This window comes from Suncus etruscus, chromosome 1 (assembly GCF_024139225.1).
Source record: "Suncus etruscus isolate mSunEtr1 chromosome 1, mSunEtr1.pri.cur, whole genome shotgun sequence".
Lineage (NCBI taxonomy): Eukaryota > Metazoa > Chordata > Mammalia > Eulipotyphla > Soricidae > Suncus > Suncus etruscus.
The window spans coordinates 45,954,367-45,977,915 of record NC_064848.1 but is presented as its reverse complement, the minus strand read 5'-3'; the positions used below and the strand labels follow the sequence as shown (position 1 = coordinate 45,977,915).

The 23,549-nt window shown below is 39.3% G+C and overlaps 1 protein-coding gene and 1 non-coding gene across 2 annotated transcripts in view; both read left to right on the top strand.

Moving 5' to 3' along the window:
• The window catches only part of HAUS6 (HAUS augmin like complex subunit 6), a 51,078-nt gene extending 30,971 nt beyond the window's left edge, over positions 1 to 20,107 (top strand). Inside the window, exons 9-17 of the mRNA XM_049769426.1 lie at positions 807 to 1,000; positions 2,169 to 2,295; positions 3,352 to 3,454; positions 4,190 to 4,271; positions 9,877 to 9,940; positions 10,524 to 10,709; positions 15,342 to 15,477; positions 15,904 to 16,926; positions 19,964 to 20,107. Coding sequence (XP_049625383.1) covers positions 807 to 1,000; positions 2,169 to 2,295; positions 3,352 to 3,454; positions 4,190 to 4,271; positions 9,877 to 9,940; positions 10,524 to 10,709; positions 15,342 to 15,477; positions 15,904 to 16,926; positions 19,964 to 20,016 — 1,968 coding nt within the window. The 3' untranslated portion in view covers positions 20,017 to 20,107. The remainder of the gene's footprint in view (positions 1 to 806; positions 1,001 to 2,168; positions 2,296 to 3,351; positions 3,455 to 4,189; positions 4,272 to 9,876; positions 9,941 to 10,523; positions 10,710 to 15,341; positions 15,478 to 15,903; positions 16,927 to 19,963) is intronic.
• On the top strand, positions 9,492 to 9,623 carry LOC126030546 (small Cajal body-specific RNA 8). Its single transcript, XR_007503135.1, has one exon. It is a non-coding gene; the product is annotated as a small Cajal body-specific RNA 8 (non-coding RNA).
• Positions 20,108 to 23,549: the final 3,442 nt, after the last annotated feature.

Below are 23,549 nucleotides of genomic sequence, written 5' to 3'. Positions count from 1 at the left end.
TTATTCCTAACTTGGAATTTCCAGCCTTTCTCCTTCAGCCCAAAGTCCCTTCCTTGTTTTTATTTGTCCTTTTCTTTGAGTAAATAACTGTGTATTTCGGGTTTTGTTTGTTTTTGTCCACACCCAGAGATTCTCAGGGGTTATTCCTGGTTCTGTGCTTAGGAATCATGGTGCTTGGAGGACCATATAGGATGCCAGGGATTGAACCAGGTTATCTGTGTGCAAGGCATGCTCCTTACCTTTTGTACTTTTTTTTGGTGGGGGTCCTATATCCGGCAGCACTCAGGGGTTACTCCTGGCACTGCACTGAGAAACTCAGAAATTACTCCTGGCAGGCTCAGAGATCATGTGTGAGCCAGGGTCAGGATGCCGAGTCAGCCACAAGCAAGGCAAACGGCTTACCTGCTGTGCTACCACTCTAGCCCTTTGCTTTCTCTCTGGTCCCTAAACTCAGAATTTATTAAGCATATTAATATATGTTGTATGTATATTTTACATATGTATATTAACATGTTGTATGTATATTGTACAGATATACAGATACTTGTATATATGTACACATATATAAAATTGTAGGTTGGCATGCTAATTCTTCCTTGTAATTCCAAAATTATTTGCATTTATTTTTTGGGTGGATCTTAGCTATTTTTCCTTATTCTTTAAGTTAAAGTTTTTATGTTTTACTATTTTAAGTTTTACTGTTGTAAAAACCAAATATATTTTATGTAACAGCTTTTTAATATGTTTAGAATTGGTAGTTAGCCGTTAGAATCTTTAATTCAACCTTCCCCCCTCTGATTTTTCAGTTGCACATAGGAACTATTTATGAATCTGAAAAATTGAACTTCTTGACCGTTATTCAGTTATTAAATGAAGTCCTGAAAGTAATGAAATCTGAATACTGTCGGTCCAACCAAGCAAGACTGACAGTAGATCTTAATTTCCTTGAAAAAGAGATCAAGTTTCAGAGAGAAAGATTGTCAGTTCTGAAGCAAACAAGGTACTTTAGAAAAATCTTCTATTCTATTGGGCTATTAGTAGAGCTGTTTTGATAGCTTCTTAATACATCTTCTTTATTCATTGATATGTATATATTTGTGTTTTATGGCCGACCTGGCAGTGTTGTGGGCTTTCTTCTGGTTCAGCACTTAGGAATCATTCCTGGCAGTGCTTGAAGGGCTATAATAGGGAGTGCCGGAGCTCGGATCCTGGTCTATCTTCTGCAAGGCAAGTGCCCTATCCACTGTACTATTTTTTATGCCTGCAGTCTACTTTTAAATACCAAACTTTAGAAAAGTTCTTATTTGATAAATGTGACATGGAGGTTTGCGCTGCCTTTTTAAGGCATGGTTGGGGAGGAAGTAGAATTCTGACTTTAGAACCAGAAAATAGTTAGTTTTTGTTGTTTGTTTGCTTTTGTATTTAGAGTCAGACCTGGCAGTCCTCAGGCTATCCCTATCTCTACTCAGAGATTTCTCCTGGCAGTTTTGGCGAACCATATGTGGTACTGGGGTTGACCTAATCTCAGTTGCATGCAGGGCAAGTACCTTACCTACCCCTTATACTATCTCTCTGTTACCCTGTATTTTAAAGTTAAGTGTAGAGATAGAAATGCAATCGTTTTCTGGTTATAAAAAGATGAAAAACACAGTGGCGTTTGCCTTGCAAGCAGCCGATCCAGCACCTAAGGTGGTTGGTTCGAATCCCGGTGTCCCATATGGTCCCCCGTGCCTGCCAGGAGCTATTTCTGAGCAGACAGCCAGGAGTAACCCCTGAGCACCGCCAAAACCAAAAAAACCTAAAAAACCAAAAAAAAAAAAGATGAAAAAGGGTATTTTTAGTTTACTTATTGAAGTTTTTTGTGCGGTTTTATTTTATTATATGTGATATATTGGCTGAACTTTCAGATTTTGTTCTTTTCTCCAAACCATTGAACCTTTAAATTTATGTTGAGTCTGGAACAAGAGTACAGCATTTGCTTATATGCTGTCTATCCCTGGCATCCTATATGATCCCCCAGCCTGCCAGGAGCGATTTCTGAGTGCAAAGCCAGGAGTAACGCCTGAGTACTGCTGAGTGTGGAACCACCCAAAAAACAATTATACCTTTTTTTGTATATTGAATATGACTATTTGTTTTGAATGAAGTTATATTTTATACTTTTACAGGCATAAAATAAAGGAAGATCTTAAAACTATAAGACATTCGATTATTGAAAAACAAGGAGAATGGCATACAAAGTGGAAAGAAATTCTTGGTCTTTCTCCTTTCAGTCTAATCAGAGGTTCCACTTCAGTAAGTATAGAATTCACTTCAGTAAGTTTTGCCTTTTAGGGAGTTGTTTAATTTAAGCTGTTCATTTATTTATCATAGTTAACAAATGGGCCGGAGAGATAGCATGGAGGGAGGTAAGGTGTTGCCTTTCATGCAGAAGGTCATCGGTTCGAATCCTGGCATCCCATCTGGTTCCCTGAGCCTGCCAGGAGCGATTTCTGAGCATGAAGCCAGGAGTAACCCCTGAGCGCTGCTGGGTGTGACACAAAAACAAAAACAAAAAAATGACCAAGAACTGCTGTGTTAATACAATTTTTATATTTGTATCTGAGACTACATTTCTGATTTTGATTTTGTAATTATTTTAAATATGGAAAACAATATTGATCAGAGTACTATTAATAATATTTTTAGGTTCAAAAGATTACATTAAAAAGAAAAAAGACATTTATGTTAATGGGATTACTTTTATACATGTTGGTTTTTAACCCATACCTGGCTGTATTAAAGGCTTACTCCTGGCTTTGCTTTATTTCCAGGTTTGTTTGAAGTATAACTTTCCTTTTATTAGTATTACTCTTGGGGACCATATGGGGTTGTTGGGATCAAACTGGGTCAACCATGTATAAGACAAGCACCTTTCCCTCTGAACTATCTATCTGAGCCTGAGTCTACTATATATGGAATAGTTGGCAGACAGAGCACTATAAAGTTGTGCCTAATATAGTACTTTTACTTAAAAATAATTTAATTTTGGACCCCTAAGTAGTATTCAGGAGGCTTAGGGGCACCTCCTTGTGATTCTCAGTAAACAGTGCAGTTTAGTGGAAGGACCTGACGATATGGTGCTGTTCAGGTCCAATGGTGCTGGGGATCCCTTCGGGTGATGGACTGTGCAGTCTCCAGGCTTGAAAATGTTCTATACTATCTCTCTGGCCACCGCTTTAAAATCATTAAAGGGTAAATTATGTTTGGAAGTTTGTCTTTGTTAAGGGAAAAACTAAAGTCACCTATTTGTAGATTAACTTATACTACTGTTAGTGTGTATAATTCATAATTATAATTCTGTGTTTTAAGGCTGTGGATATTTTACCACCTATGTCTCCCCTTTCATTTGATCCTGTCTCTGAAGAAGTATATGCAAGGAGTATTCTTACTCAGTATCCTGCTTTATTTCCAGGTTTGTTTGAAATATAATTTCCCTTTCATCAGTATTACTACTATCGTTCCTTCACAGCCTTTCTTATTTCTTTTCCATTATTAGTATTGCTTTTGTGGTGCCAGGGATTGAACACAGGACTTTGATGATATGATTTTATTGTTTTTTGTCTCATGTTTTTTTTGAGATAGATGCTTTTACTATTGGTCTAATTCTATCCCATTTGTAGGTAGTTTTTTGGGGGGATAAGGAGGAATACACAGATGGTGCTGAGGGCTACTCCCTATTAGGACTGAACTACCAGGAAGGTATCAGTGGCCATTATTTTTGAGCTTGGTAGATGAGCCGGCTATTTTTCTGCTGGGAGATGTTGTGTCAGGTCAAAGGATGCTGGTTTTTCTAATGGTGAATGGGTATGGGTGGGAGCAGGGCCCAATCCCATTTCAGAAATAGTCTCAGTATTTTTAGCCATATAGTCTTGGTTATCATCTAAGAAGATTCATTTTAATTTAGTTCAGTTATGGAGCTGGGCTATTTGTATTGGAGGTTGTGGGGTATGGTGCTTGGCTTTCGAGCAAAGAGGGGAATCTGTGGAGGTGGGGGTATCCTTTACCCCATTCTGAGAAAGCCAAAAAAGTATCAGCTGAGACCGAATTACCTGAAAAATATTGGAAGTCATTATTTACTTTTCTCTTGAGAAGTTTAAAGATTCTTGAATGTACAAGCATATTGAAAAGTAATTTTTTGTTCTTTTAGATGCACCTGTGCAACAAAATCAAGAAAATGATTGCACAAGAAATGGTCATATATTAGGAGCTGTATGTGACTTATCCAACAGGTAAAACAAAAAAAAAGTTAGACTTTTCTGTTGATTCCTCTCTACCTCATTAATTTTATTTTGATTTTTCACCCATTTTGTGTCTTTGCTATGAGGCAGTTCATAGTTTTCTTCCTTTTGAACTATTTTTCTACCTTTTTTTTTTTTTGGTTTTTGGGCCACACCCGGTGACGCTCAGGGGTTACTCCTGGCTATGTGCTCAGAAGTCGCTCCTGGCTTGGGGGACCAAATGGGACGCCGGGGGATCGAACCGCGGTCCGTCCAAGGCTAGCGCAGGTAAGGCAGGCACCTTACCTCCAGTGCCACCGCCCGGCCCCTATTTTTCTACCTTAAATGCACATTTTATTTTATTTTTTTTGGATTTTGGGCCACACCCGGCAGTGCTCAGGGGTTACTCCTGGCTGTCTGCTCAGAAATAGCTCCTGGCAGGCACGGGGGACTATATGGGACACCGGGATTCGAACCAACCACCTTAGGTCCTGGATCGGCTGCTTGCAAGGCAAACACCGCTGTGCTATCTCTCCAGGCCCAGTTAAATGCACATTTTAAACAGTCATTATTTCTGATGCACTGAAATTTAGAAGAAAATTTTTTTAAAGTAATTATTTAATTGAATCAACTGTGAGACACACAGTTACAAAGTTGTTCATGACTGAGTTTCAGTCATGCAGTGTCCAACATCTTTCATCAGTGCATGTTTTCTGGCACCAATGTCTCCAGTTTCTTTCCCATCTTTCCTGCCACTAATATTCCCAGTTTTCCTCTGTGGCAGACATTGCCCCCCATCTTTTCTCTCTCTCTCTCTCTCTCTCTCTCTCTCTCTCTCTCTCTCTCTCTCTCTCTCTCTCTCCTCTTTCTCTCTCCTCTCTCTCTCTCTCTCTCTCTCTCTCTCTCTCTCTCTCTCTCTCTCTCTCTCTCTCTCTCCTCTCTCTCCTCTCTCTCACTGTAGTTTGCAATATTGTTACGGAAGGACTTTCTATCTTCTCTCAGCACCCACTTTGCTTCCCAAGTGATTATTCCTGGCTATCATTGCCATAGTGGTACTTTTCCTGCCTTAATTGAACTTTCCTGCTATTTATGGCAAGCTTCCTGTCATGGACCGGTCCTTCTGGCACTTCAGTTGTCTCTGTCTCTGTATCCTATTATCATGCTATCCTCTTTTCTGCTATATTCACAAATGAGTGCAACCTATCTCTGTATCTTTCCCTCTGACTCACTTTGCTCAACATAATACTTTCCATATCCATATATGTAAAAGCAAAATTTTTAACTTCATTTTCCCGATGGTTGCGTAGTATTCCATTGCATATTATTCCAGTGTATACACTTGGGGTTTTTTTTGGCTTAGTGAATTCTGTGACTAGTGCTGCAATGAACATAGAGTGTAGAGGGCTTTTCTGCATTGTGTTTTGGGCCCCAGGGTATATTCCTAGGAAGAGTATTGCTGGGTCATATGGAAGTTCAGTTTTTAGTTTTTTTGGTTATATCCATATTGTTTTGCAGAAAGATTGGACCATTCCTACTAGCAGTGAATGAGAATCCCTTTCTCCTCACGTCTGCACTGTACTGGTTGTTTTTATTCTTTTTGATATATACCAGTCTATGTGGTATGAGATATTCTCATTATTGTTTTTGATTTGCATCTCCTTGATAATGACATGGATCATTTTTTCATCTGCCCTTTTTTTTTTTTTTTTTTTGGGTTTTTGGGTCACACCTGGCAGCTTTCAGGGGTTACTCCTGGCTGTAGCTCAGAAATCACTCCTGGCCCGCTCAGGGGACCATATGGGATGCCAGGATTTGAACTAACGTCCTCCATGCTATCTCTGTGGCCCCTTCATCTACCTTTTGACCTATATTCTTCTTTGAGGAAGTTTCTGTTTATCTCATCTTCTCTTTTTTTTTTATACTTTCCATTGTTTTTATTTTTATTTTATTTTATTTTTTATTAATACATTTATTTTAATAAAATAAAATAAGTATTTAATTTAAGCACCGTCCTTCTGCATGCAGGGCAAATGCCTTACCTCGTGCTAGCTCTCCGGCCCCTTAGGAGTTTTCAATGAAAGACTTCTAAGAAGAACCTAATTTTTTCACATTTTGGTTTGTTTTGTGTTGGTGGTAAGACACACTCAGTAGTGCTCAGAGTTACTCCTGCTGACTCTGCTTGGGGATTACTCCTGGAGGTGCTCACATGGCCTATGTAGTTTCAGGGACTAGAAAAGAAAGAAATCCGTAGCAGTTACATATAATCCATTTTCTGATTACATAGTATTTCTGGAGAAGGCAAAATTCTTGAGTTATACAAACTTGCCAGAGATTGGTGATAATAGAAATATGTAGGGTTTTAAAATAATATTTTAGCATTTTCTATATTTGAAAACTATAATGTATTTTATTTTTTTGGCTTTTTTGGGCCATACCCGTTTGATGCTCAGGGGTTACTCCTGGCTAAGCACTCAGAAATTGACCCTAGCTTGGGGGGACCATATGGGACGCCGGGGGATCGAACCACGGGTTCTTCCTTGGCTAGCGCTTGCAAGGCAGACACCTTACCTCTAGCGCCACCTCGCCGGCCCCGATTATAATGTATTTTGATATAGAATAAATATTTTAGTGATAGATCCATGTCATTAGAATTCATCCAAAAAAAAAAAAAAAATTCATTCAAGGGGCCGGAGCAGTGGGCAAGTGGTAGGGTGTATGCCTTGTATGACACTAACCTAGGAAGGACTGTGGTTTGATCCCCTGGCATCCCTTATGGTCTCCCAAGCTTGGAACAATTTCTGAGCATATAGCCAGGGGTATCCCTTGAGCGTCACAGGGTGTGACCCAGAAACAACAACAAAAAGTTTTTTTCACATGCTATAGTATAAATGTCATTTTTTCCAGTACATATATGTATGTTTGCTCAATATATGGCCTTTTTAGTACATGTATATTCTTACTCAAGATACTGCCAGTTTTCACTTAAATGACCCAGAATTAATTGTTTTACAAACAGTTATTACTTTATTTAAGCACCTCGGTTACAAAATTGTTCATGGCTGGGTTTCAGTCCTGGCACCAGTGTCCCTAATATCCTTCCCACACTTCCCCTGCCTGCCTCTGGGCAGACACTTACAGATGTTTTTATTTATTTTATTTTATTTTATTTATTTTGGTTTTTGGGCAACACCTGGCGGTGCTCAGGGATTACTCCTGGCTCTGTGCTCTGAAGTCGCTTCTGCCAGCTTCAAGGATCATATGGGATGCTGGGAATTGAACCTAGGTCCATCCTGGGTCAGCCCTGTGCAAGGCAAACACCCTACTGTTGTACTATCTCTTCGGCCCCACAGATTTTTTTTTGTTCGTTTTTTTTTTTTTTTTTTTTTTTTTTTTGAGGGTCACACCCGGCAATGCTCAGGGGTTACTCCTGGCTCTAAGCTCAGAAATCGCTCCTGGCAGGATCAGAGATGTTTTTAAATGTTTTAAATTACAAATGTTGGTCAGTCGTTTCTTTTGCAAATGTTCTTTTCTTGAAATACAGTACCATGAAATCAAACACCTTTTACTTTTTAGCTGTTAGAGGTAGGAGGATTTCTTAGGCTCATTTTAGACTTGATTGAGAGAAAAGAATGAGTCAGAGTTGTTTTAGAATTTCTGGGACTGAAATCTTACCTGGGCTAACAGCATGTTGCTAATTTAGAAATGAGAGAAAGGAGATACAAAACATCTTTATTTTTCTCTGAATAGGTTCTGCAGCTATGATTCAGATAGGAAATTTTGGTGGTATTATAGAACCTCATCTTCTAGTTAAATTCACTGACTAGAAGATTCAGCTAGTCAGTTACAAATATAAACTGCATTGCCAAGTGCCAGGTACTGTGTTAACTGTGGAGACTGGCTTTTCTTTGAACAACCTCTAATCTCAAGGAGCTCATCCAGGCCTTCGGTCCCTAGATTGCTGACTGTGCTTCAGAGCTTCAGAATTTTTCTTAAATTTTTGGAAAAATGATTAAACTGCAGTGTATAATTTGTCCTTTAACTTTCACATCTAGGTTAGATTCAGTTGATTGTTTTGAGTTGTTTGATCTGTAGATGAGAATTCCAGAGAGGACCAATGACCTTCAGACAAGTTTTCAAAAGCTTATTTGCTTTTATAGAAAGTGGTTTTTAATTTTACTTTTACATTTTAAATGTATTTAAGCACCGTAGTTATAGAAATGTTCATAATTGTGTTTTAATCATAGAATGTACACCACCCTTCACCAGTGTGATTTAACCATGTTGTTAGTTTTGTACTTTTTGTTCAAATTTGTACTGCAAGTTGCTGGCATTGAGCACTGCTTGATATTAAAAGTGGTCTCTGCTAATCTTACCTTTTGTACCCGGAGTAGAAAGCTTTAGGCCACTGAGCATACCGAAGCAACGATTGCATTTGAAATCTCTTTAGAGGAGGAAATGAAATGACTGAAGAGCCAGTGCAGCAGGCGGGCCTTGAGTGTGACTGACCAAGGTTCAATCCTCAGCATTCTATACAATATCCTAAACCAGCAATAATTCACTCAGGAAAATTCACCAGCAGGAAATCACTCAGTAATTTCTTAGTGCAGTGTGAGCCCTGAGCATAGCCAGGTGTGTCCCCAAAACAAAAATATACCAAAAAAGATAAGTAGAGTTACTATTACTTTGAAGGATTAAAAATTTGATATCTAATAATTAAAATGGAAAAAATGTCCATGTTTTTCATCTTTATCCAAAGGGGAAAGGATTAAGAGTTTACGGAATATTGTATTTATTTTGGGCCTTACCTTGTGGTACGCAGCACTTATTCCTGGCTCTGAGCTCGCAGATTACTTAAAAAACGATGTGATGACAGGGGCCCACATTAGCTGCATGCAAAGGCAAGCTCTCTCTCTGCTATATTATTTCTCAATCTCAGGAATACTATATTTAAAATGCAGTAAATAAACTGAATATTCATTGTTGTACTGAATGTAAAGTGTTTAGTATTTACTATAGAGCACGAGATTCAGTATGAGTCATTGATTTTGGAACTGAAATACAGGGAAAAAATCTTACAAAATTAAGTGTCTGCTACAATAAGATTCTGTAATTTGAAGTCTGAGACCATTGTAATATGCAATTCTTTTTCAAGTTTTTCAGTGCTTATTAAGTCATTCACCCTTGAAAAAATTGCTACAAACAATATAATGTATGAAGAAAATGTTCATGATTTGGGAGGCTGATACACAAATTGGGCTGAAGTTAGTGCTCTGATTGTCACTATGCCTCCCTAAAACAAACTGCCTTTTGATGACCGGGACGAATTGAGTGAAATCGTAACGGACAGATACGGGGCAGACAGTTTTTTAAATACTATTTTCTTTTCTCTAAATACAGGTTTAGGGGGTTGGGGGTGGGGGCTACACTGAATGATGAGGGGTTATTTCTGGCTTTGTACTTAGGAGTCACTCCTTGGGCTGCTTGTGGGGGGACCATATGGAATGCTGGGGATCCAACCCAGGATGGCTGTGTGCAAAGCAAGTACCTTACCTGCTATATTGTCTTTCTGGCCCCTGATAAAATTATTTTTACTTACATTTATCTTTTTTCATTTTAGTTCTGATTCTTTCTTGCAACCAGCTTCATCATCAGATAGAAGTAGCACTAAACTACTTGAAACGGTATGTTCTAAAGCATTTTTTGTTTATTCCCTATACTAATCTGTGATATTATTTTAATTTCTATTTTTGCTTTTTCCAATACCTGAACATTATGTATCGTTTCTTTTTTTTTTTTTCGCTGTTTTTTGTTTTTTGTTTTTGGGTCATGCCCGACAGCGCCCAGGGGTTACTCCTGGCTCTATGCTCAGAAATCGCCCCTGGCAGGCATGGGATTCGAACCACCATCCTTCTGTATGCAAGGCAAATGCCTTACCTCCATGCTATCTCTCTGGCCCCGTACCATTTCTTTATATATATTTGATATGGCTTCTGTAGCATATTGAACTATATTTTTATAGTAATGTTAACTAATATCCTTTTTATTATTTATTTATTTATTTTGTGTTTTGGATCACACCCAGCAATGCCTAGGGGTTACTCCTGGCTCTGCACTCAGGATCACTTCTGGTGGGCTTCGGGGATCATGTGAGATGCTGGAGATGGAACCCAGCTCTATCCACTGTCCTATTGCTCTAGCCCCTTACTATTGTTTTTTTATAATAATGTTAACATGTAAATATAATACTGCTTTCTATTTTTTTAGGACATGAAAATAAGCATTCCTAGAGAGAAAAATGAAACCATTTCTAAGAGTACACCAGAATTTGAAGAGGAAGACTCTCTGTCATTAAATACTGTAAAGACTATAGAGAGTAGTACTTTTGGAGGTTCTCTGCCAGCTAAAAAATGTGATCCATTTCAAAAAGAACAAGATCATCTGGTAGAAGAGGTTAGAAAAAAGATTACATAAGTATGCTGAAATTCTGTTTTATTTTCTCATTGGTATTTGGGTTATTAGATAAGTACAGTCAGTTATTTAATTTAATTTGACAGTGCAGTTGATTTCCTTTTTTTTTTTTTTTTTTTTTTGGTTTTTGGTTTTTGGGTCACACCCAGCAGCGCTCAAGGGTTACTCCTGGCTCTATGCTCAGAAATTGCTCCTGGCAGGCTCGGGGGACCATATGGGATGCCGGGACTTGAACCACCGTCCTTCTGTGTCTAAGGCAAAAATAGGGGCCGGGCGGTGGCGCTAAAGGTAAGGTGCCTGCCTTGCCTGAGCTAGCCTTGGACGGACCGAGGTTCGATCCCCCGGTGTCCCATATGGTCCCCCAAGCCAGGAGCAACTTCTGAGCACATAGCCAGGAGTAACCCCTGAGTGTTACCGGGTGTGGCCCAAAAACAAACAAAACAAAAAAATAAGGCAAAAATAGTGTAATTTCTGGTTTGTACCTTATTGATGGCACACCCTTTTTGTGGGACCTATTCTGCCGGGCCCAGATGAGAATGTTACTACAAACGTTCTCTTGACACAGAGCCAGGAGCACATCTGAATGTGGCCCTCCTTCCCCACAAAAAAAAAAACACAAATAAACCTAAACAGTCTCGTAAAGCTCTGAAAATACAGTGAGATTTTTTTGTTTTCTTTTATATTTGGTGTTTGGATTTCAAGAAGCCCTTTATTTTGGGGCGAGATAAGTGGAGATCATTTAATTATAGAAAGTATTTATTTATTTGTTTATTTATTTATTTAGGTTTTTTTGGCCACACCCAGGGGTTACTCCTGGCTATGCACTTAGAAATTACTTCTGGGTTGGAGAACCATATGGGACGCCGGGGATTGAACCACAGTCCGTCCTAGGTTAGCCATGTGCAAGGCAAATACTTTACCACTTGTGCCACTGCTCTGGCCCCTAGAAAGTTTATTTTTTAAGAGTCAGGGCCCGGAGAGATAGCACAGCAGTGTTTGCCTTGCAAGCAGCCGATCCAGGACCTAAGGTGGTTGGTTCAAATCCCGTTGTCCCATATGGTCCCCCGTGCCTGCCAGGAGTAACCCCTGAGCACCGCCGGGTGTGGCTCAAAAACCAAAAAAAAAAAAAAAAGTCAGGTTTAAGGGGGCTGGAGAGATAGATAGTACAGCAGTAGAGCATTTGCCTTGCATGCAGCCGATCCAGGACGGACGGTGGTTCGAGTCCTGGCATCCCATATGGTCCCTTGAGCCTGCCAGGAGCAATTTTTGAGTGCAGAGCCAAGGTAACCGAGCGCTACCAGGTGTGACTCCCCAACTCCTCCCCAAAAGAGAGAGAGTGTCAAATTTTAATTTTGTATTTTTTTATATATGTGAAAATTATATTAATATAGAGCAATTTTTTCTTCTTTTTTGACCTTATATCTGGTTTATTTAGGCCTTACTCCTTAGGGAACCATATGTGGTGCCGGGAGATTGAACCTGGGTCAGCTATGTGCCAGGCAAATGACATACTTGCTGAATTATCTCTCCAGCCCCTAATTGGAACTTTTTTTTATTGTTTGTTTGTATTTGGGCCACATCCAGCTATGTTCAGAGATCACTTCTGGCAGGCTCAGGGAACTATATGGGATGCTGGGGATCGAACCCGGGTCTGTCCTAGGTCACCAGCATGCTAGGCAAATGCCCTACCATTGTGCTATCACTCTGGCCCCAGTATTTTCTTTAATTAAGAAATTTGGGAGGGGCATTTGCCTTGCGTGCAGAAGGACAGTGGTTCGAATCCTGGCATCCCATATGGTCCCTCGAGCCTGCCAGGAGTGATTTCTGAGCGGAGAGCCAGGAGTAACCCCTGAGCGCTCCTGGGTGTGACCCCAAAACAAAACAAACAAAAAAGTTTGGGGAGGTTATGGAGCGATAGCACAGCAAGTAGGGTGTTTGCTTTGCATGTAGCCAGCTCGGGTTTGATTGCTGGCATCGCAAATGTTTCATCATGCATGCTGAAGTGATTTTTGAAGGCAAAGCTCCAAATCCAGAAACAAAACAAAACAAAAAGTCTTTCCTTTTTTGGATGGCTTCATGCATCTTTTTATTCTAGAATGCTGATTCTTTGTTTTTATCATATAACTGCTTATCTCCCTTTGAAAAAAAATTAGTTAAACTTTTGGGCTTTAGGCCATACTCAGTTATGATTAGGTCTTCTGGCTCTATACTCAGTGGTCACTCCTGGTGGTGCTCTGGGAACAAAAGTTGTACCATATATCAAACCAGGATCTGCTCTGTGCAAGCAAATGCCTTAACCTCAGTACCATTTCTCTGACTCTATCTCATTTTTTTTTTTAAGTTCTGCTATGCCCTTTTGATCAGCAATTCGTAATAGGAATTTTTCTATACTTTCTATCTTTTTTTTTTTTTTTTACTTTCTATCTTTGTTAGAATTCTCTTCTGTTGTCTTCAGTTCAGTGCAGCTGTCTTATTTTGCTTTGAAATCCTTATCTGGGAGAATAGGCTGATCTTTTGTGTTTGGGTTTCTTTTTTTGTTTGTTTGCTTGTTTTGTCACACCTGGCAGCACACAGGAGTTACTTTCTCTGCACTTTGAAATCGCTCCTGGCAGGCTTGGGGAACCGTATGGGATGCCTGGAATCGAACCCGGGTCCATCCAGGGTCGGCATCACACAGGCAAATGCCCTATTGCTGTGCTCTCTCTCTGGCCCATTCGGGGTTTCTTCTAAAACTTTTGTCATTAACCGTTAGTACAGGTGGATCCCTCCTCTCTCTCTCATGTTTGGGTTGCAGCTGCTTTTCCCTTTTTGGCGCTGTGGCCTGACTTCTCAGGGAATGTGTGGGATCAGGAGTTTGTTGGCTGCAAAGATACCTGCATGACTAAATGGAGCCTGAGTCAGAAATTATCTAGTAAGGGCTAGGGCCCTTAACTTAAATAAGGTACCTAGTGGTTTAGTGGGAACCTATCTACCTTAGTTTTAGAATGTGTTTCCCCTATGTCTTATTACTTTATATCTCGTAAAGAAGTTTGTTGCAGAAACCTTTGTTTTCAGAAAGGATTCCAGGAGTCAGATAGTATAGAGAGATAGTATAGAGCAAGGCACTTGCCTTGCATGTTGCCAACCTAGATTTAATGCTCTGTATGGTACCTTAAGCATTACCGAGAATGATCCTTGAGTACCCACTGGGTGTGTCTTCCCCCTCAAAAAAAAAAAAGTATTCTCTTTGCTAGCAGAATTGTCCTCTAAATTATACCGTATTTTCCAGCGTATAAGACGACCCCCTAATTTTGCAGTTAATACATAGATTTAGGGCCTGGAGAGATAGCACAGCAGTGTTTGCCTTGTAAGCAGCCGATCCAGGACCAAAGGTGGTTGGTTTGAATCCCGGTGTCCCATATGGTCCCCCGTGCCTGCCAGGAGCTATTTCTGAGCAGACAGCCAGGAGTAACCCCTGAGCAGTGCCAGGTGTGGCCCAAAAACCAAAAAAACCCCATAGGTTTAGGCCTATATTCGCTGTATCAGACAGAATGTTCCTATGCTGCAACTGTATGTACCACAGTGAGCCAATCACAACAAGCAAAGGTTCAAAGGTTATACTGTAATAGACTTCCTCTCTGACTCTGGCCAATCTGAGCAGGCTTTTTACAGTGTAGATTCGGGTCCAGGACATTGTCTAATTTGCATGCATTAAAAAGCCTGCTTGGATTGGCTGAGTTAGAGAGGCGGTCCAAGCAGCCTTGCAGTGATTGGTCCCTTATCATAGGCAGCTTTTCTGGCAATTCCCTGGTGGCGTCAGTTAATCTCCCCCACTACATGAACCAAACAACACCCCATCCTCGGATCCTAGCACTGAACCACCAACACGGTTAGCTGGGTTTTGCCAGAAGTGGCCCCCAGATCTCCTGAGTACTGTTTGGGAGCCCTCAAGAAAGAGATTTAGAAACTCTGCAGCCTGATATTTTTTTTTTGTTTCGTTTAGCGGCATATTGAAACATTTTTCAGGATATACTTGGTGTATAATATGACCCCCGATTTTCTGTTGACTTTTTTTTGTTTCAAACGTCGTTTTATATGCCGGAAAATACGGTAATTAAGAATCTCCTTTCTTTAAAATTAGTCATTTTCCTACAGAGTTGTAGAGGGACTCTGAGACTGGTATATGGTCTAGCAACTCTGCAACATTGAATAATATCAATGTGCAAATATTAATATTAACATTCTAATATTATGAATCATAGTGCCTAAATTTAAAAAAATTATTTTATTAAATATAGAGTTGTCAAGTTTATGAATGTGGTTGATAACATCTTAGGTTACTAAGCTGTCAGAACTACTTTCAAATCATCACAAATACAAAGATCCTTAACTTTTCTTTAAAATAGGTCATCCATTTTATTTTGAAGGAATTTGAAGGAAACCATTTTGTATTTGGTTTCACCAGCATAATGTCTATATAGGCTACGTAGAGGTCAATGATCTACATCATTGAACCAACCATTTTGGTGTCATCTGCTATGGGAAGAGCTGTTGATTGAAGTACATATTTTTCTTATCAAATCCTATTCTAGCAGTGGTCTGGATAATGTTACATTACTTTTGCTCTTATTTTAGGTTGTCAAGACAGTGTTATCTGATTCACCACAATCCTCTGAAGGAAGAGAAATAAAATTAGAGGAGCTAATTGATTCTCTAGTTTCTAACCCATTCTTAACAAGGAAACAAATTCCCCGAACTCCAGAAAACTTGAGTAAGTTGAAGATGCTTGATTCCTTGGTTCCTCCCTCCCTCCCCCGTCCTTTCTCTTTTCTCAAAGTCCAGTGTCATACATATAGGGCATATGCTTTACAGCTGAGCTGTATATATTATAACCAATAAAATAAACCTTCTGAGAATGATTTCTTTGCTGTGTGAATGTACTTGAAGAGCATCTTTTGCATTTTTTTTTTTATGCATTATGTGATTAGCTGGAGATGGAATCCTTTGATGTTGAATTTGGGTGTGTAGTAGAGACTTGCCATTTAAGGGAGTTATCTATGTACCATATCCTAGCTAATATATATGTGACACATATTGTTACATATATGTAACATACCTCTTTGCAATAGCAACAAAATATTTAATTGCATTCACTGCTTGGGAATATTAATAATTATGTTTTTCTTTTCTTAATTAGTAAGTGAAATTAGGACCTCCTGGAGAAAGGCTGTTGAAATGGACAATAATGGAAGTACAGAATCACTTCAAGAGGATACTGAACAACATGGAAAATTGTTGCCAGAGTCCTCACCAGTGTTACATACTCCAAAAGAATTTAGCGTGGCTAGTTTTTTCTCAGAGACCACTGTATCAAACACTAGCCAATCTCATTTGTGTGAAGAAAGAGTTGTTTCAGATTGCCTCAAGAGTGTGCCTCAGAAACAGGTGACCAGTTACATAAATCAATCAGCAACATCAAATGAATCAGATTTGCTAAACAAGAAAAACATGGACAAGCAAGATTTGAATTGTTCAGTTTCACAGAACAAACAATCAGAAACTAGCCAGACTCAGCCATTTTCCCCTGCTGTGGGCAGTAGGAAAGATGAGATAGGTAGCTGTGAAGGGGAGTATGATAAAATATTAGATTGCTCACAAGCTTATCAAGAACCTTCCATGCATAAATCTGTGTTATCGGACTCTTTTCAAATATCACGTGGAATTAGTTCCAGTTTAAGAGATACTGATTTGGGCATATTACATGAGACTTTCCCAGAAGAATTAGATAATGTAAGTTTTAACAGCTTCAGCAGTACAAGGGCCAGTTTTCAATTGGATCCAAATAGTCCTGTGCCCAGCAACATTTTCCCCAAAGATGCTGTGGGTGAAGGACGGACTACACCGGAATCAGACTTCAGTTTTCAGGCAATATGCAGTAGAAAATATCTGTCTAATACGGAAGAAACTTCCCCTTTTAACCTAGAAACACTTGAAAGACACAAATTAGAAATGAATCCTACTTTTCCAAATATACAAACAAGTAATAAGGTTAACACTTTGGACACTCAAGATTTGCATATTGACTATACAAAACCTTCTTTACGTATGTCCTTTGGTGAAAGAAAACGGTCTCTTTCACCACTGATCAAATTTTCTCCAGTGGAGCAGAGATGGAGGTCTACAATTCCATGTAGTCTTGATGAACTGTATAATTTAGAAGGTAAGAATTAACTAGATATGTGCATATTGACCTGTTGAAGTTTTCTCTTTTTTTGTTTTTGTTTTTGTTTTTGGGCCACACCCGGTGGTGCTCAGGGGTTACTCCTGGCTGTCTGCTCAGAAATAGCTCCTGGTAGGCATGGGGGACCATATGGGACACCGGGATTCGAACCAACCACCTTTGTTTGGTCCTGGATCGGCTGCTTGCAAGGCAAACACCGCTGTGCTATCTCTCCGGGCCCATGAAGTTTTCTCTTATTCTCACAAAAATAGTACACAGGGGGCCGGAGAGATAGCACAGCGGTAGGGCGTTTGCCTTGCACGTGGCTGACCCAGGATGGACCTGGGATTAATCCCTGGCATCCCATATGGTCCCCCAAGCCTGCCAGGAGTGATTTCTGAGCACAGAGCCAGGAGTATCCCCTGAACACTGCCGGGTCTGGCCCACAAACAAAAATAGTACACAGCAGTTATTACATGATCTTTATTAGATAGCAACATGATGCTTTTTTTCTTCTTAATTTCTTTAAATTGAATTTTAGTTAATGTTTTGCCCATCCCTTCTCAAGTACACATTTTCTGCCAATGTACAGTGTAGTTTTCCTCCTTCACCCCACCCTGGCACTATGGCATACACCTTCCCCCATTATCTCTCTCTTCCCTTTTCTCTCCCCCCATCTCTCTCCCCTCTGGCCCCTTATTTTGTTCTTAGTCTCTGTGCTTTGCAGTACTGTTACTGAAACTCACGCATATCACTTTTCCTCCTTATATGATGCTTCTTCAATTAGAATAGAACGAACCACCACTTAACCTGTTATGATGTTTATGTAGTTTACAGCAATATGAACAAGGATAGAAAACAAAAAATGGAAAAAAATTTTTGTAATATACAATATTGAAAGTAAGGAGCTAGAGTTTTGGTTCAGCAGGTAGGCCACTTACCTTGCATATGGTTTGATCTCCAGCATCTCATATAATCCCCTGAGCCCTGCCAGGAGAGATCCCTGAGCAGAATCAGGAGTAAGTTTTGAGCACCACTGGGTGTGACTCCCCCTCACCCCCCCCCCCCCAATCCACTCAATACTTAAAGTGAATCTTGTCTAGATTTTTGTTAAAATCAATGAAAGATAGGTTTAAAGGTTGAGAAGCATTTCAGATAACATTGTAATTGGGGGGTGGGGGCGTTGGGCCACATCTGGTGTGCTCAGGTTATTCCTGGCTCAGGAATCACTCCTGGCAGGCTTGGGGGACCATATGGGATGCTGGGGATCGAATCCGGGTCCACCACATGCAAGGTAAACCCCCCCCCCCCACTGTCTTCATTCCGCTCACATTCTTGTAATATTATATGTGATCTGTTTTGAAATAAATTTGGACAGTGTGAAAAAATAAAGTAGATAAGTATTTTAATATAATAGAAACTACAAATTGATCAGATGACTTAGATTGTTTTAGTTTGTTTTGGGGCCACACTGAGCTGTGCTTGGGACTTCTTGTTCTGCACTAAGGTTACTCCTGGCTGGCTTGGGGACACTATGGGGTGATTGGGATTGCATTTGGGTTAGATGCATGCAAGAAAAAAGCCTTAGCCATTGTACTACTTCTGCAGCCCAAAATGAATTCTTTCTGAGATCAGTTATGGAGGCTAGAATCTGAAATCAAAGAGGAAAATCCTTCTCAACCCTTGTGGTAATCTCATAGTCTTTGACTATAGTGGCATCACCTGCAATCTCTGCCATTGTTGTCACATTGCATTTTCTGTTGTGCCTCTAGTTTATAAAATCTTGTAGACTATGGAGTCAGACTATTCATAGCGCCTTAATATAAAGATAATAGCTGCATTGACTTCGTTTCCAAGTAAAGTCACATTCTGAGGCACTGTGGCTAGAATCTTGGAGGAAGCATTTTTTAGGGAACACCATTCAGTTGATAGAAATTAATAATAAAAGGGCCGGTGAGGTGGCGCTAGAGGTAAGGTGTCTGCCTTGCAAGCGCTAGCCAAGGAAGGACCGTGGTTCGATTCCCTGGTGACCCATATGGTTCCCCCAAGCCAGGGGCAATTTCTAAGTGCTTAGCCAGAAGTAACCCCTGAGTATCAAACGGATGTGGCCTGAAAGACCAAAAAAAAAAAAAGAAATAATAAAGTTGATATGGATATTGGGTTAATTGTAATCTTTTTTGGGGGTGGGGCATACCCAGCTATGTTTACTGTGGTTTTTGTGCTCAGAGAATCATATATAGTGCTTGAAATTGAACCTGGATCAGCAGAATATAAGGCGTGGTATACTATATCTAGCCATTGCAGTTCTTTTTTTTTTTTTTTTTTTGGTTTTTGGGCCACACCCATTTGACGCTCAGGGGTTACTCCTGGCTATGCCCTCAGAAATCGCCCCTGGCTTGGGGGGACCATATGGGATGCCGGGGGATCGAACCGTGGTCCATCCTACGCTAGCGCTTGCAAGGTAGACACCTTACCTCTAGCGCCACCTTCCCAGCCCCCATTGCAGTTCTTTTTACATTTGTATGTATTTGGAAAATATTTGCATGAAGAGTTAAAAAAACTTAAAGTATGCTAGAACAAATACAGATCTGATGATACAGATTTATTTTGTACCACTCTAATTTGTCCATGACAGGGTCCTCAAACTTTTTAAACAGGGGGCCAGTTCACTGTCCCTCAGACCATTGGAGGGTCTGACTATAGTAAAAACAAAACTTATGAACAAATTCTTATGCACACTGCATATATCTTATTTTGCAATGAAGAAACAAAACAGATACAAATACAATATGTGGCCCGCAGGCCATAGTTTGAGGACCACTGGTCCATGATAATTGAATGCTTTTATATTGTAAAGTATTATGAGATGCATATTATCTGGAGGAAATTTTTTTCAAAAGAATAATAATTATCATATGTAAATATTTTCATTGGACTTTTTAGAAAATGAAGTTTGCTACTACATGGAGTCTTTCCAATTGATAGTTTTCTTGTAATATTTGCTTTTCTTTTTCTAAAAATATTTTTTTTTTTGCAGAAGAAGAAATCCAGAACAAAATCCTTGATGGAGGCGATCCTCATCGGACTTGATAGGATGAAATAGAAACCTAACTAATTGGACTGTGATGCACTTGAATTAAAGCAATGTCACAGGATAAAACTTACTTATAACTTAAATAAATGTTGTAAATGTAACTTTTTCAAGCAAAATTCTAAATGTCTCTTAGCCTCTTAATATTTTTAGGTAAGTAAGGTATGTTGGATTTTCTTGTATATTAATATGGAATTTAAATGTGAAGCATTTAGAAAGACATCAAGTTACTTGAAGCCATTTGATTTTTTGAATCATCCTTTAAGCCTGAAGTCAGTGGTGAATAGTAGTTTATTATCATTTCTATTAACATGGATATTTTGATGTACTTTTATTAAGAGGTTAACATAGTCATTGAATCTACTGATATTCCATTTTAGGGAAATGTGCAGATTTTATTGTTTCTTTATAGAACGTCATACTAAAAAATGAGAAAAATAGTGTTTTTAAGATGTGTAGTCAAGATGACAAAGTTTGTGAATGCTCTAAAGCATAATTCAAGTAAGATAATCCTACAAGTGATGTTTGAAAGTGTAGGGGATAGGTGTAAACTTGAAGGTGATAAATTTAAGAGAAATAAAAAAATGACTAGATACTTTTGAAGCTAATTTTTTTTTTTTTTTTTTTTTTGGGTGTTTGCCTGTCAGCACTCAGGGATTACTCCTGGCTCCAGGCTCAGAAATCGCTCCTGGCAGGCTCGGGGGACCATATGGGATGCCAGGATTAGAACCAATGACCTTCTGCATGAAAGGCAAATGCCTTACCTCCATGCTATCTCTCCGGCCCCTAGATACTTTTTTTTTTTTTTTTTTGGTTTTTGGTTTTTGGGTCACACCCGGCGTTGCTCAGGGTTTACTCCTGGCTGTCTGCTCAGAAATAGCTTCTGGCAGGCACGGGGGACCATATGGGACACCGGGATTTGAACCAACCACCTTTGGTCCTGGATCGGCTGCTTGCAAGGCAAACGCCGCTGTGCTAACTCTCCGGGCCCCCCTAGATACTTTTAAGAAACATTGTCAAACTTTAAGTTCATTCAGTGGGTGTATAACATTATATTGTCTAATTTAGACTTGGAATTTAACTCTTATTTTATATTTGAGAAAATAAATTATAGATTAATTAGCCTGTGTTTATTTCTTTTGGAAGGGGTGCCATTTTTGGGAAAGGGTTATGCAATTTTTATCGTTACCTTCTTAAAAGTGGGGAAGGGGCTGGAAATATAGTACATGGCGATCTAGAGTAATAGTATAGTGAATAAGGAACTTGTCTTGCAGTAAGCTGACCCAGGTTTGATCCCTCTCATTATATACTACTCTCTTAGCACCCCAGAAACCAAAACTAAAATAAATAAATCCATCAGTCTTCTAGTTTACCTAAAAATAACTTGAGAAAATGGATTAAGGTGGTTTATAGATTAGTGGAATTGACCCTGTTTTTATTAATATGTCATAAAACCTCTTCGAAGTAGTATATACATGATAAGATTGGTGGAGTGGGATGCCTGTGACTAAATGAAAATCTGATAGTATCTTTTTTCACTCTGACATGTTTGCTGACTAAGTAACAACTTATCAGCTGTTTTAAGGCATCCACATTGGAGAAACAGCAGGAGTTGAGCACATATTGGTGATGGAACTTACAGAACTCTGAGACAGAAAGAGTGCTGCTTAGTTATTTGTTCAGGATTTTTTACACATTGAAGATACAAGCAATATCACTGAGCCCATCCCTCAACCAATCAGAAGGAGGACTAGCCCTCCTTTGACAAATTGGCAAGAAGAGTAGAGCTATGAAAGTACATAGCAATAGCATAGCAGGAAGGGTGATTAGCTGTCTCCTGAGCCTGCCAGGAGTGATTCCTGAGTGCAGAGCCAGGAGTGACCCCAGAACGCAGCTGGGTGTAGCCCCCCAAGACACAAAAATAAAAGTGCATAGGCTCAGTAATTTATGTTCATTTTGGGCTCTGAGTTGTTTGAAGTTGAGAGGAATGAGAAGAAAAATATTTGCAATGAAAAATATAAGGTGAATTAATTTATAAATTCCTTTTGGGAACTTTGCTCTGCAGATCTACTGGGAAGCAACTTCACTCATCTCCTTAAGAAAATTAAGGGTCCATAATTAAAGTTAGCCCATGTAAAGGTAGAGAATATTAAAGTTAGAATGTGAGGGAGGCGGTAGATATGTTCTGTTGGCATCTCACAAATACCAGGGGTATTGCTAGAATTGACACACTCATTTAATTCTTATAACTAAGATGGTTATATATATACATATATAAATTTTTTTGACATGGAGACTAAGGTAACTTCAGTAGACTCAACAATCTATGGAACACTTTTTTTATGGCTTAACAAATTTATTAAAAGTCAAATTAATCTTTCAAAACAAAGTTTTTTTTCTATCGTGAGTTGAGGCTCTTCCAGAACTCTGAAAAGAAAAAAAAAGGTGTTTTATACCATATACCCACATTCCAAATCTAGTGGTATTTTGAATGTGCATTTTGTTTTTGGGCTATACCCAGCAGTATTCAGGGTTACTTCTAGCAGTGCTTAGGGACCAGGGATCCTATCTGCTGGCTGTGTTCAAGTCAGTGCCCTTCCCACTGTAGTATTGCTTCAGCCCTACATCTTTGTCTTATTCTGTCTTCCACATCAACCGTCCTGTTTTTTTCCCTAAAAATTTATGGTTTAATGTATTTTTATTACCTTTATCAAATATTTTTGGGTTTTTGTTTTGTTTTTGGGCCATACCCGGTGACGCTCAGGGATTACTCTAGGCTATGAGCTCAGAAATCACTCCTGGCTTGGGGGACCATATGTAACACTGGGGGAAATCAGAAGTCTGTCCTAGGTCAGCGCATGCAAGGACAATGCCTTACCCCTTGTGCCAGCACTCTGGCCCCTAATTTTTTCATGATTGTATGTAGTCTTTCAAGTTATGTTAATCAAACTCCCATAGATATCTATGTAAATATTTGTCCACACATGCATACTTAAGACTGTTGACTATCTTTAACAATTTTTTTTATTTTGGTTTTTGGGCCATACCCAGTGATGCTCAAGGGTTACTCCTTGCTCTGTACTCAGGAATTACTCTGCTCATAGGACCACATGGATGTCAGAGATAGAACCCAAATTGGTCACATGCAAGGCAAACACTTTACCTGCTGTTTTGTACTCAGGTCTGTTATCTTTAGCAAATATTAAAGAATTGGGATTTTTTTTTTGCCAGTGTGATGGAATTACACACAAAATACCTTGTTTTTATTATCAAAAGGGGAAATGTGTGCAAATTGATTTCTGTATCAGTCTGAAACCTTAATATCAGGACAATTTGGCAAGTATATAGGATAGGTATATGCTACTTAACATGAATAAGTATCAAAGGGAATAATGGATCTTTGAGGTTAACATCTGAGGAATGTAATGAATATAAGAATAGAATTGTTTTGAAACTTATTTACCATGCTCCCCACCACCATTTTGGTGGTGTCAGGGTTCAAACTCAGGACCTCACACATACAGGTATACTA